A 13,963-nucleotide genomic window follows, 5' to 3' on the forward strand; every position below is an offset into this window, starting at 1 on the left:
GAACATTTACATTTTTGAAGAGGGAGCGCATAAATCTTCATTGTCTGCTACAGATATAAGATGACCTCAAACTCAACATACAGTCTACTTACTCCATAAGATACTACATTGGTACTCACAGACTTTCTCGTTTCCTCAGTTAATTTCATGAGTTTATATGGGGCATACTAGGACTATTTTCCGTTATAATGTTAAAAAGCTTCATGCCATTTCACTATCATGAACACAATAACGTGTCAAGAAACATTAGTAAAATAATCCATAATGCAGTTCAAAATTTAATTTGTATTACAATATTTCAGGATAGAAAATCAATCTTATTTCTGTCTGAAAGGATACCAAGGATACTAGAGCTTTCTCTAAAAACTTACAATCTCAAAGTTATCATCACTGTCAAATTGATTGATCAACATGACAGCAACAAGGGACTTGGTGCTAGAATCTTAAGAATGTAATAGTGACAATCCCTGTGCAGACATCCCTTTTTATGCAAGGCCTCTTAAAAAGAAAACAGAAATACCACCTTTCCGAATTTATGCTCATATTAGACTATTTATTCTCACATATCTCAGGAACATATGCAGTACATTAAAAATCCTTCAATGGCTGAGGAAAATAACCAGAACACTGGCATAGAAAATGAGTTCGAGATGTTAGAGAAATAGCTCATTCATAATAATATGGAATATAATGCAAGCACATTAGGTTCATTCTCAGTATTCTTAATGAACTATTAGAGCTAAACAATCATATAGATAAACATAGATAGTATGCATAAAATTTTCTTTAATCATGTTACAAGTTTTCCCATAAAAATATGGAAAATACCAACATTAAAATAACTTAAGTAAAATCAGGGCATTTTTATGTATACATAGCTACAAAAATATGAATAATTTATATGCTTATAAATAATGTTTGGCTCCTTTCAAAAGACTTACTTTATATTATATATTTTTCCTGAGCAAAAACTGATTTTTAAAGAGTACTAGGATATATTTCTATACGGGCTACATAAATTGCTTAACCAGACACTAATGAATAAACTCTGCAAACTGCTCAATAATCTACAAATAATAACACATAAATATTTGTACAATAAGGGCGTAAGTTATGGTGGTATGATTCAGAGTGGTATGGTTAAAATTAAAAATGAGATAAAATAGGATTACTAAATGCAAACAATCAGATATTGATGTGGATTTACCAGACTCTCTCAAGATATGTTCTATTTCTTCTCAGTCTTTTACACAAGGCTAGCTCTATGTCTGATTAGCTATTACATAGCAAATACTCTGCAATTTTGCACAATGTTCTTGTAATGCTCATTTTCTCTTTTGGGTTTTAGTAAGTAACTTGTTATTTCTTCAATCCATATTTCCCTCCACAGTACATTCCAAAGTGTTCTTTTCTTCTTCCAGTTATTTATCCAGCACTCATATTAGAAAAAATCTACCGGGCCATCTATCAAAATCATCCACCTACCAAAATCTACTGGTATCTGTCCTGGAGAATTTGAGACACACTATGCTACAAAAAAATTATCCAATTTGTTCTATTTTCATTTCATCAAACATTCTATAAGAATCTGCTATTAATTCTGTCCTTTTCAATTTATTTAATAAAATAAAAACAAGAAGTAGACAAAGACTATTACTTGCAAATCAATACTCAGAAACATACTGCAAGCCAATGATTACAAAAACTTGTTCTCTTCTTTTTAATTGTGCAGCCTTTTAGGTAAAATACTGACTTTTCATTGAAGACTTTAGATCTAAAATAATTATGGATATATCCTTTTTGATCCTTATTTGTCAGCAAAAAGAAAAGCCTTCTAATATTTAAAGTAAAGGAAAAAAGAGGCAGACTATAATCCAAACTATAGGTCAACAGATAATAATGGATGTAAATTTTCTACACTGATTTGTACAGAAAGAGTTGGAATCTTGATATTATTAATGTGACCTTATCTTACTGGTGTCCTGGAGCAACAGGGCATACCTGCCATAGAAAGTACATACGGCATATAAGGAAATTATCTCATACTTATCTTGTGTACCCACTTGTATGTCTGAGATTCTTGGCCACATGATGCCTGAACACAGACACTAGAAGATTTTTTTACATCAGCTCTATGAGCTTCCTTGCACTTAAGTATTTTTGGCTCCTTTCCAGAGTTAGAAAGGTCTGGTCTCTTAGAGCTAAATCCTGCTGTACAGCAATTCCAGAGACTCTCCAAGAATATCCTGTGATAGATCTTACTTATTCAAATAGTTAACAGATTTTAGGTTCTTCTTCATTCCTCTTCAAAAGACAATTCTGCCTCTGAAAGACAGAGCTGGCCATGTGGCTTCTCATTAGACCTTCTCCTACCTGACACTGACAAGATTGAGCAACTAGAGACTCATAATTCCAGAAATCAAGCAGATTATGTTATTACCAACCATAAAAGTAACTGAATAATGAAGAAGAAAGTTCTCTTTTTTAAATCTCACTATCTGCATGGCTATGCCCTAGACAAATAAAGACTGGATAAAACGAATGTATGACATATATATATGCTGCACTCAATGAAGTTTTACCAATTGGTTTTCAACCACAATATTTTAAGGGTTAATTCATTCCTCAATAAACAGATTTTAACAGTTTCTACACCTCTCACAGAAACCTTTGTCTTGTAACACCACTCTCTCACTCTCATCTTAGTGAGTCCTTGCATTTAATTCTATAAAAAGTGTAATGAAATTTAAAGCCATTGTAAAGCACGTATAAACAATTCAGGTGATAAATTAAATCCAGTCTTTCACTTTAACACAGAGCTTACAGCCAACAGCTATTATGTGCTTGAAGGAATGTTTTCCCCATTAAAATGGTTCTCATTGGCCATTTCAAAGCCTGTGCTATCAGGTCATCATTCTTGGGAGTTTTGATAGATCTATTAGCAACACACAGCTTTGCTTTGACTTAATTCCCATGAAGTCACATTCACCCTCTATCTGGCTGTCTCACAAAGTAAACTCTTTTCTCAACCAGAGTCTGGCTGAATTGACAACTTTTAAGTAATACTTAATGGCTACTCCTCAGTACCCTCAGTCTGGAAAATTTGTACCCAGATGCAGATTTTAGGAGGTCTTGAGGAAGAAGAGGGTAACACTGAGGCTCTACTTTCATTGTCACCATGATGACTTCTGTTTCCAAATGCTTCTGGCTGATGAGAAAGTACAGTACATCGGATCAACATTACAAAATAAACACACAGTACAAAACTGTGCGGTTACAAAGTGGTGGCCCAAGCCGGTAAACTGTTAATCCACACTAATCTACCCAACCACACAATACTGTGAGTAGTAACTGAGCTTCTAGCCAAATGTATTCCATTTGCATTATCCTGGTGCCATGACTGCTGGGCCTCAACTTTTATGCAGACCCATGCTGATAAATCTAAAATGTGTTTTACCATACAGACTCATGACCTCGCATTTCTAACTGAGTATGTTTGCATTTCATTCCACCATGCTCCATTTTTCTCATTAAACACAACTAAGTGAATCCAATACTCACTAAGCATAGAACAAAAACACTTGTCTCCCTTTTCTGTAGTTTACTGGTTCTGGTTGCAGACGTTTTCCTATTTTTGATGAAAAAATGAAAGAAAGGAGCCAGAGTTTAAAATCTCTGTGGAATAAACATCTGCAGACACAGATGACAGTGCATTCTGAGGCTTTGCCTCTAAACCTCTGAATCAGCCGTTTCCTCCTCTGTTCCTAAGTTGTGAAGAGATATTAGAAAAAAATAAGAATTCAATAATTTTTCCTGACTGGATGCAGACTTTTCAGCTATTATAGAGGTAGTCAGGGAATTGCTACTACATGAATCTCACTATTTTTCTCTGCTTCTTGCTCATTGATCATTACCTGAAAATGAAAAGCGTCTGCTATTAAGGCTGTTCTGCATCAAGGAAAGGTGTGAGGGGGTAAAAAAGAAGTGATCTAGGTTTCTGACAGCTGTCCTACACATATGTGTATCTCTTAACAGTTTTCTGCTGTCATCAAGATGATAGGAAAATTTAGGGGAGGAGACTGAAAACTCAAGAAAAAAATATTCACATTTAGGGGTGAGGCAAGGGGCTCAGCTGAAGTGCATCTATGCCAGTGCCTGCAGCATAAGCAACAAACAGGAGGAGCTGGAAGCCATCATGCGGCAGGCAAACTATGACTTAGTTGCCATTACGGAAACATGATGGGATCGCTCCCGTGACTGGAGTGCTGCGATGGATGGCTACAAGCTCTTCAGAAAGGATAGGCAAGGAAGGAGGGGTGGTGGCGTGGCTCTCTATGTTAGAGAGTGTTTTGATGTTAGTGAGCTTGCAACTGGGGAAGATAATGTTGAATCTCTATGGGTTAGGATCAAAGGAAAGGCTGACAAGGCAGACATCCTGGTGGGGGTCTGTTACAGACCGCCTAACCAGGATGAAGAGACTGATGAGGCGTTCTGTGAACAGCTGGCAGAAGTTCTGTGATCGCCAGCCCTTGTCCTCATGGGGGACTTCAACTTCCCCGATATATGCTAGGAATACAACACGGCGCAGAAGAAGCAGTCTAGGAGGTTTCTAGAGAGTATGGAAGATAACTTCCTTCTGCAGCTGGTGAGAGAACCTGCCAGGAGAGGTGCCCTGCTAGACCTGCTGTTCACAAACAGGGAAGGTCAGGTGGGAGATGTGGAAGGTGGGGGCTGTCTTGGACATAGCGTTCATGAAATGGTAGAGTTCTCCATTCTTGGTGGAACCAGGAAAGGGGACAAGAAAACTGCTACCTTGGACTTTCGGAGGGCAGACTTTGAATTGTTCAGGAGACTGGTAGGGAGGGTCCCTTGGGATTTGGTCTTGGAGGGTAAAGGGGTCCAGGAAGGCTGGTCGCTCCTCAAGAAGGAAGTCCTGAAGGCGCAGGAACAGGCTGCCCCCTTGAGCTGCAAGATAAGCCAGTGGGGAAGAAGACCAGCATGGATGAACAGGGAGCTTTTTCTGAGGCTCCAGGAGAAAAAGAGAATCTACCTCCTGTGAAAGAAGGGACAGGCAACGCGGAAAGAGTACAAAGAGGTTGTTAGGATGTGCAGGGAGAAAATGAGAAAGGCAAAGGCCCAGCTTGAACTCAGCTTGGCTGCCGGGATAAAAGGGAACAAGAAACTCTTCTACAAATACATTAACACTAAGAGGAAGACCAAGGAGAATCTCCATTCTTTACTGGACGCGGCTGGGAATGTGGCCACTGAGGACAATGAAAAGGCTGAGGTTCTCAATGCCTTCTTTATGTCTGTCTTTAAAAACCAGAGCAGTTGTCCTCAGAGCACTCTACTCTCTGACCTGGAAGTCTCAGATGGGGAGCGGAATAAACCCCCCATGATTCAGGAGGAAACGGTCAGAGACCTACTACTCCACCTGGACTGCCACAATGCCATGGGGCCAGACGAGATCCACCCGAGAGTACCGAGGGAGCTGGCAGAGGAGATAGCCAAGCCGCTTTCCATCATCTATTGGTGTTTCTGGTCAACTGGAGAGGTCCCAGAAGTCTGGAGACTTGCCAATGTGACTCCCATCTATAAGAAGGGTCGTAAGGAGGATCCGGGGAACTACAGGCCTGTCAGCCTGACCTCGGTGCCAGGGAAGGTTATGGAGCAGACTGTCCTGAGGGAGATCATGCGGCATTTGCAGGACAACCGGGGGATCAGGCCCAGCCAGCATGGGTTTGTGAAGGGCAGGTCCTGCTTGACCAACCGGATCTCCTTCTATGATTGAGTGACCCGTCTGGTGGATGAGGGAAAGGCTGTTGATGTGGTCTACCTAGATTTCAGCAAAGCCTTTGACACTGTCTTCCGCAGTATTCTCCTGGAGAAACTGGCAGCCCGTGGCTTGGACAGGTACGCTCTTTGCTGGGTAAGGAGCTGGCTGGAGGGCCAGGCCCAGAGAGTGGTGGTGAATGGATTTAAATCCAGCTGGTAACCGGTCACAAGTGGTGTTCCCCAGGGGTCGGTGCTGGGGCCTGTCCTCTTCAATATCTTTATTGATGACCTGGATGAGGGCATTGAGAGCGCCCTCAGTAAGTTTGCAGATGACACCAAGCTGGCAGGAAGTGTCGATCTGCCTCAGGGTAGAGAGCCCCTACAGAGAAATCTGGACAGGCCGGATCTCTGGGCTGAAGCCAGCGGGATGAGGTTCAACAAGACCATGTGCTGGGTGCTGCACTTTGGCTGCAACAACCCCAGACAGCACTGCAGGCTTATGGCAGAGTGGCTGGATGGTTGTGTGGAGGAAACGGACCTGGGGATACTGGCAGTGTGCCCAGGTGGCCAAGAAGGCCAATGGCATCCTGGCTTGTATCAGAAACAGTGTTGCCAGTAGGAGTAGGGAAGTCATTGTCCCTCTGTACTCAGCACTGGTGAGGCCCCACCTCGAGTACTGTGTCCAGTTTTGGGCCCCTCACTGCAAGAAAGACATTGAGGCCCTGGAGCTTGTTCAGAGGAGGGCAACGAAGCTGGTGAGGGGTCTGGAGCACAGGCCTTATGAGGAGCGGCTGAGGGAGCTGGGATTGTTCAGTCTGGAGAAGAGGAGGCTCAGGGGAGACCTTGTTGCTCTCTGTAACTACCTGAAGGGAGGTTGTAGTGAGCTGGGGGTCAGCCTCTTCTCTCTTGTAACTAGTGACAGGATGAGGGGGAATGGCCTCAAGTTACGGCAGGGGAGATTTAGGCTGGACATTAGGAAACACTACTTTTCTGAAAGAGTGGTCAGGTGCTGGAATGGGCTGCCCAGGGAGGTAGTTGAGTCACCATCCCTGGAGGTGTTCAAGAAACATTTAGATATAGCGTTGAGAGACATGGTTTAGTGGGGTTATTGGTGGTAGGTGGATGGTTGGACTGGATGATCTTGTAGGTCTTTTCCAACCTAGCTAATTCTATGATTCTATGATTCTATGACTTAAAGACTATTTTACTTTGTAAAACCAGGCAACAACTATTTTAAGAAAAAAAACATTAATTCATTTCTCGGATATTAAAACCACAAACAAGAAAAAGAAGCACAGATTTATAACAAACAGATTATGTTTGAGAAATCTGATTTTTTTAAAGTTAGACTGCAAAATTAGCAGATTAAGAAGATGCTAGCTTTGGCTCTTTTAACACAAAATCCAACTCAACTGGAAAATCTATTCATAATTAAAATACATAAAAAAATGTTTATTCAAGGTGGCTTTAATAAAATAACATCTATATTCTGTTCTATAAAAATAAAATATTATTTTATATATTATAAAATATATTTACTTATATAAGTATATAAATAAGTATATTTATTTATTACATATTATAATAAAATATTTAGATGATAATTTGTTATTGGAGATGCTACATCTGTTTTTGCTCTAAATATCATCTAGTATCTTCAGTAACAATTTTTATGACATATACAGTCTTCATCAATAGATAACTTCTTTTCAAAATAATTACGAATTCAAAATGGAGTTTAAAAGAAAGTGACAAATAGAAGGTAAGACTACAAACAGCAGAAATGTGACAGTAAGAGATAAATCCCTAGTACTACAAGAAAGCATAGGAAACATAGGAAGCTGGAGCATATGAAGTTCCACACAAATGTGATTCAGAACTTCTTAATGGTAAGGGTGACGGAGCACTGCAACAGGCTGCCCAGGGAGGTTTTGGAGTCTCCTCCTACGGCAAGACCCGCCTGGACGCCTACCTGTGCAACCTGGTCTGGGGAGCCTGCTTTAGCAGGGGGGTTGGACTTGATGATCTCTAGAGGTCCCTTCCAGCCCCTACAGTTCTCTGATTCTGTGAAAATACCTGAAATGTAAGCTGATAGTCAGGACTATTGAACTGTGAAATAATCTCACAGAAGAGATGCAAAAATCCTAGAAAGAGTACTACAGGGAGCTTCTGAATTAACAGCTATGATTGGCAATGATAAAACATTACGATCTCGTAATTTTTTCATACTGCTAGTGTTGAATTAATACATGCATATCTCCTCAGAAAATAACATCTATTGTAAGAAATCTGCATTACACACATATGTAGGATCACTTATTCAGTATGATTTAGTTTAGACACTCATTTTAAACACTCCAGCACAGAAAACTGAGTGTATAGTTCAGTGAGGTGATACAGAATACCTTAACCTGATACAGTAACCAAAAACAAGTATTTTCCTCTCAATATTCCCTAATACCAACCCATCTGATTGTGCTCATTATATGTACAGGGAGCCCAAACACACCTTCTATACAATTCAGTGATCTTGTACTTTGTGAAAGTAGATACATTTGTACCAACTGAAGGAAAACATTACGGGTCTGGATGGAGTCCTTAGAAAACAGAATTATTCTGAAGTAACATCCCTGAAAAAGGAGAAGTCCATTTTGTTCTTAGAAATCCGGTGACTAGACTATTTGACTGGTTTAAGTCCATCTCTTAAAACACAGTGACTAAATTACTGAACAACTTTTATTTCTTAAAGAATAGTTGCACTGATGACATTGAACCTATCAACCAACTTCCATTTGCTCCCATGATTCCGCTGTCTCATGCACATTTAAAAAAACATTATTAACCTGTTCTCAGTGAATTCACAGCTCTGTGCCTGTCTTTCAAAGGTTAGCTACACACAAAGGTTTCATTATGCATCATGTATACAATGAACACATTTTTGATACTAATGTATCTTGATTATTTCAATTTTTTCATGCAGAACTAAAATTTTAGGTAGGAATCTATTTCTGGATAAAAATCACCACAGAAGTATAGATTAGCATAGTTTAAAGATATTAATACAAAAATCTACGACAGCCTCAACTCTGCTTATTTTCATGAAAGGTGCCAATGAACACAGAAAAAGAAAAAACACAAGACTACATAAAAAAACACATGAATGGAAGAACAAGGAAAAGGGCTTGAACCTTGTTCCCTTCCCTGCATTTCCTCACATCATGCATTTATTTAAAAAAAAAATTTCTATTGCTCATTGACAAATTCTACTCTTCCCTATTTCTCACCTTGAGATTAATTAAGGAAATATGATCAGCACTTTCAAGTGTTCGAATAGATAAAAACTTAACACTGTGAAGTGGGAAAAAGATTAGAAGGTTTTGCCAATACACAGGAAAAGGGCTCTACAATGTATTTCTTCACTGACTTGTTATATTTCTGCCTTTACATTCTGAAAATATAAATCATTACAGCCAGCCACTGTATGTCTACTAAGTATTTATTCTGAAAGGTGTAAATTTTTTGAATAACTCATGATTTTTCTTTAGAGATTACTTACTCTAAAAAACTGGTGATATAATCCCGACTGCAGGCTGACCAAGAGAAAGGATTGGTGTTTGCTGTAATATGAGCTGCCATTAGTTTTGCTGCTTCGTGACCTTTGGTCCCACAGGAATTTCCTATTCCATCATGGTTCATGCCAAAACTGCCCAAAAGAGGAGAAAAACAGTTCATTATTCTTCTACAGCATCGGACATCTCATAAAATTAAATGCGATTTTTACAGAAATCATACTGGACATAGGAGAACACACTTAGTATAGGAGAATTCCAAGTGGAGAATTAGGATCAGTTACGTTCTGTTTAGTTTATTCAGACCTTGGAATACTGTACAATTATTTAGCATTCATTTTAACAGTTTTGAAAGGATCTTCTTTTCTGAAGATTTAAGGAATATTTAATACTTGCAAGATAAAGGGCACTCAGTAAGAAATATACACTATGGCTTTAATTCTTCTGTTAGTAAACTGGGACAGATAGGGTAAATGAACTTGCTTTAACAATACATGTAGGCACACAGTAGACCACAATATTTCAAGCAGAATGTGGTCTTTGCAATTTCCAGGGTTATACAGTACTCATGCTCCCTCTATCCATTCACAAGGTGACTTGCAGATTTTTCTTTTAGAGCTGTCCCTCATCACAGAAGCTCAGAGTGACAGATCTAAAATCAGTAGAAAATACAGTAAGAAAACTCTGGGTGGAATTTGGCCAACAGAGATTTCCAAATTTATTGACTTTCAACAAAGATGACATGACTCTGGAAAAAGAAATACAGTAAAAGAATGCTTATAATCTAGAAATCCCATGCTACTGAAACAAGACCTTCAAGCTATAGACAAACAGTATTAATTAAAACTAGAGGTTAACTCACAGAGAATCTATCTGAAAAGACTTCAATTATATAACTATCTTAAAATGAATTCTTTACCGCTATTCCTAAATAATTGACAACATACACCTGACTGGCCTGATATCAGTCAAACACATGAAGAGAATACATAAAACCACTGTTTTTCTTAATAGTATACATATTTTTAAAATTCCATTTTCTTAGTCTGCCTTTGATTCATTTCCTCCCATTCACCTGGGACAAAATACCTTATTTATCTAAGTATTAACCTTCAGTAATATCAATTCCTGCTTATGAAACTTCTGAAGTCAAAGAAGCAGGTACTGAGATACGTAAGGGCTTCCCTGAGCTTCAGAAAGAACACATAGTCAAAGTGAATGTCAAAACTGAGCTTCTGCATTCCCAGAGCAGTGAAAGTCACCATTTCTTTGTGTGTCATACAAAGAGGTCAGTTTGGAGCCTTCTGTGTTACAAATTTTAAAAAATCTTATTTCCTGATTTCTTAATATTCAGGGATACAAATGTGTTGAAGACTCTATTTTTAATTTCCAGAAACTTTTTCTTCTGACTACAAGAAAATGTATCACTTCCATGCCTATGTTTCCCCACGTAATATGGTCTGTAGCAATGCCTGCTTCTATTTAGTTTAGTGTGTAATGTCTCATGAATGCAGAAAGTCACATGCCATATTATGAACGGGAAACATCTAACTGACATTTCAGGTCATTCTCAAATGAAGACTATCCCCATTATACAAAAGAAATAGAGCTCTACAAAAAGCACTGTACATGCTGTAATGAAACTATCAGATGACAGTTAATTATTATTGTTAATTTGTTTTTATACTGATAAATTTTGGGGGGAGTGAAGGAGATAGAACTGAATCAGTTTATACCAAAAAATGTACTTCATTGGCCTACTTAATGGCCACCGTTTCCTAGAATTAGGGATATTTGTAAATGTAAACATTTCCTTTCGAACTGCCTCTGCACAATTTCTTAAAATTGAAAACCTTAGCTTTCAACAGTCCCTATGAGTGTGTTGCTTATAGAAATGGACATTTTATTATGTGGTAAAGAGCTACATTGGATCATGCTGCTATGCTTTTCTGTATCAGAAATATGTGTTTCTGATACCCATCTTATTTCTAGTTAGTGTGTTCCTTCTGTCAAAGAAATCACAGTACTGCAGCAGTATGGGAAATCAGAGAGACCAAAAACAATTTTTATCTTTAGGGCCAACCAAGAAGAACAAAATTCATAGTTAAATATCTTTGCTTTTACCAGCTCTGCTTGTGAAAAATGATGTTTCTGCTGATGGTAGCAGTAGTATATCTGATAAAAAGCAAATCTTATGCACACAGGTACTCAAAACATTTCCATGAGTTGATGATTTTATTCATTTTTTAATAAATACTATTTCAACTGAATCACCTCTTCCCTTCCACAATGGCTATTCCACTTGCTGCTGATTCTGAGTTTAGTAGGAAACTAACCTTTAGGTGCAGATCATTTTTCTGATGCTAAGAAAGGAGTTTTGCAAGAATTGTTCTTTTTTTCCAAATATGGTAGTGACACCATGCCCTTACAGCCTACTAATTTACACTTCTATGGTAGATGAAAACATATTTTTGTCCAAAGTATTTGTTTTATTTTCATTAGAACATGTTACTTATATTTGGTCATCATAACATTAGGGCTACATCTTTCACAAAAGCATGTTTGCAATTCAGTTGAAGTGGGAAGGCAAATTAGAATGAAATAGTCCTCATGGAGGCACTATCTTTTTTCAAAATGACTAAACAGACACAGACTATTTTTTTTCACTGGCTTTAAGTTTTGTCTAAAATTGCCAATACAATTCTAGTTTTAAAAGAACAGCCAGATAAGCATGGAGACAGTGAGAACTCTTAACTTTGGGGGTTGGACTCAACAATCTCTGGAGATACCTTCCAACCTCTGCAATTCCATGATTCTGTGAATTGACACAGGAGTTTTCTATGAAATTACCTTCCTGTTTACTATCTCAAGGAAAGATATTTATGTCAAGAGCTCTGAATCACTCTTTTTTTCTTAAACAGCATTACATCCACTCTTTTCCCAAAAGCCCACATTACATATAAGAACTACGCAAAGCAGCAGTGCTATGAGTTTTAAAACCATAGTTGAAACTCTCCTGCGTTTTTTCCTGTTTCTTGTATACTTCTTAGAAATTCTAAAAAAGCAGCTCATCTAGTGCTGTTTCAGTTTCATGCTGACATCTGCAATGGAATAGCTTCTTTTCTTGGCAGTGTTTTTCCTTATGTCTGAAAAAATTACCTCAGAGAATTATTTGTAATACATATCTAACCTATGATCTGACCTCAAAAATCACAGGGGAGATAACTGGTCTCAGCTGCATTAAATAAAACAGTAACAGATAAACAGAAACCCTGGAGAAAAAGCAGAGGAAAGGATGAGAATGTAAACTTCTTGTGTACCCTTCCTTTACATTGTAAAGGAACAATACAATGGGTCCCTACAATTTCATCCCTATTTAAGATGAGGTTGCTGACTTGTTGGGTTCTTCTAAATTACGATGGTTAGAGCTGCCAAAGCACTTATTGCTGATGAGTCTGAAATGACTGAAGTTATTTTTGTGAAACAGCCAGGATGCTTCTGTCTTGATGTATTATCCAAACATATAAGATTCAGAGGAGAGAGATCCAAATCAATCTGAATGCTCCTCAGTACCGCTTACAGAGGTTTACTTCACATACCATGTACTTTTGCAGCACTAAAATTAACTGAAATGTGCTAGTCAGGTGAAATATATTTTTTTTCCTGACTTGTTAGCAATCTGTTACTTCTGCTTTCCTATACTAATACTAATGATCTGCACGTCAAGCCAGTTCCTAGCTTGGAACACTGAGAACTGCAGAGATATCTAATATTTATTTTCTCTAAATACAATACAGCGTTTGTATTAAATTATTATTTTATTAATTTTTAATCACAGATTCATGAGTTATAGTACCTATGGGAGAATCTGGCCTAATTCTTTTAAATCAGTGCCTTGTACTTTTCTTTGTCACGTGTTTAACAATGTAAGGAAGAAAGTACCTGAGAATGTGACATTTATGAGTCAGGAGACACAACAAAGTCATAGGAATTAAAGCAAAAGAAATACTGTAAAAATCAAGCTCTTCATTTTCCTGTTCACTATCAGAAGCTGAATTACAGCGCTGTAACTACATATAGCCCTTTAGGAAAAAATAAATTTTTCTTTTCAAGAGAGAAAAGAAAGAAAATTTAACCTTAAGTTTTATTATACTAACTTATTTGACCCAGGAAAGACAAAACAGACATGTATAGTAAGAGTGAAATGATGTAACTTTAAGCTAAGAATCTTGTTACAGGTGCATCGCTAGATCTTTCTTGATTGAGTCAGTACATTACTTAGATACACTACTCCCACAGCTTTTACGGAGAACAAAGCAAGGGGCAGGTAAGAGTCAAAAATGTGCACCAGTGAAGTATACTTTCAAGATTTCTAATAGTAAATCACTACTGCTGCAGTGAGAAGATCGAAGGCATGCTTGAGCAAGTGTTCTTGTATTAGATACAAGATATAAAGAATGAACTGCAATTTACTTGTACGAAATGCCAGTTTATCTGCTTAGTAGGACATACCAACTTTCTCATAAACTTTACATCAATTATATTTTCAGTTTGTTGTTCCAGTAGTCGTTACACAGATGTTATTTAAATCTTCAGAAATCTTACATTTTATCTACTTA

The 13,963-nt window shown here is 37.9% G+C and overlaps 1 protein-coding gene across 8 annotated transcripts in view; it reads right to left on the minus strand.

The window, feature by feature from the left end:
- ADAMTS6 (ADAM metallopeptidase with thrombospondin type 1 motif 6) overlaps nt 1-13,963 on the minus strand; it is a 175,254-nt gene that overhangs the window by 76,212 nt on the left and 85,079 nt on the right. For all 8 annotated transcript variants that reach the window (XM_021380767.1, XM_021380766.1, XM_021380771.1 and 5 more), the window contains one exon: nt 9,332-9,478. In XM_021380767.1, the coding sequence (XP_021236442.1) occupies nt 9,332-9,478 (147 nt within the window). The remainder of the gene's footprint in view (nt 1-9,331; nt 9,479-13,963) is intronic.

Source organism: Numida meleagris, chromosome Z (genome assembly GCF_002078875.1).
Source record: "Numida meleagris isolate 19003 breed g44 Domestic line chromosome Z, NumMel1.0, whole genome shotgun sequence".
NCBI lineage: Eukaryota > Metazoa > Chordata > Aves > Galliformes > Numididae > Numida > Numida meleagris.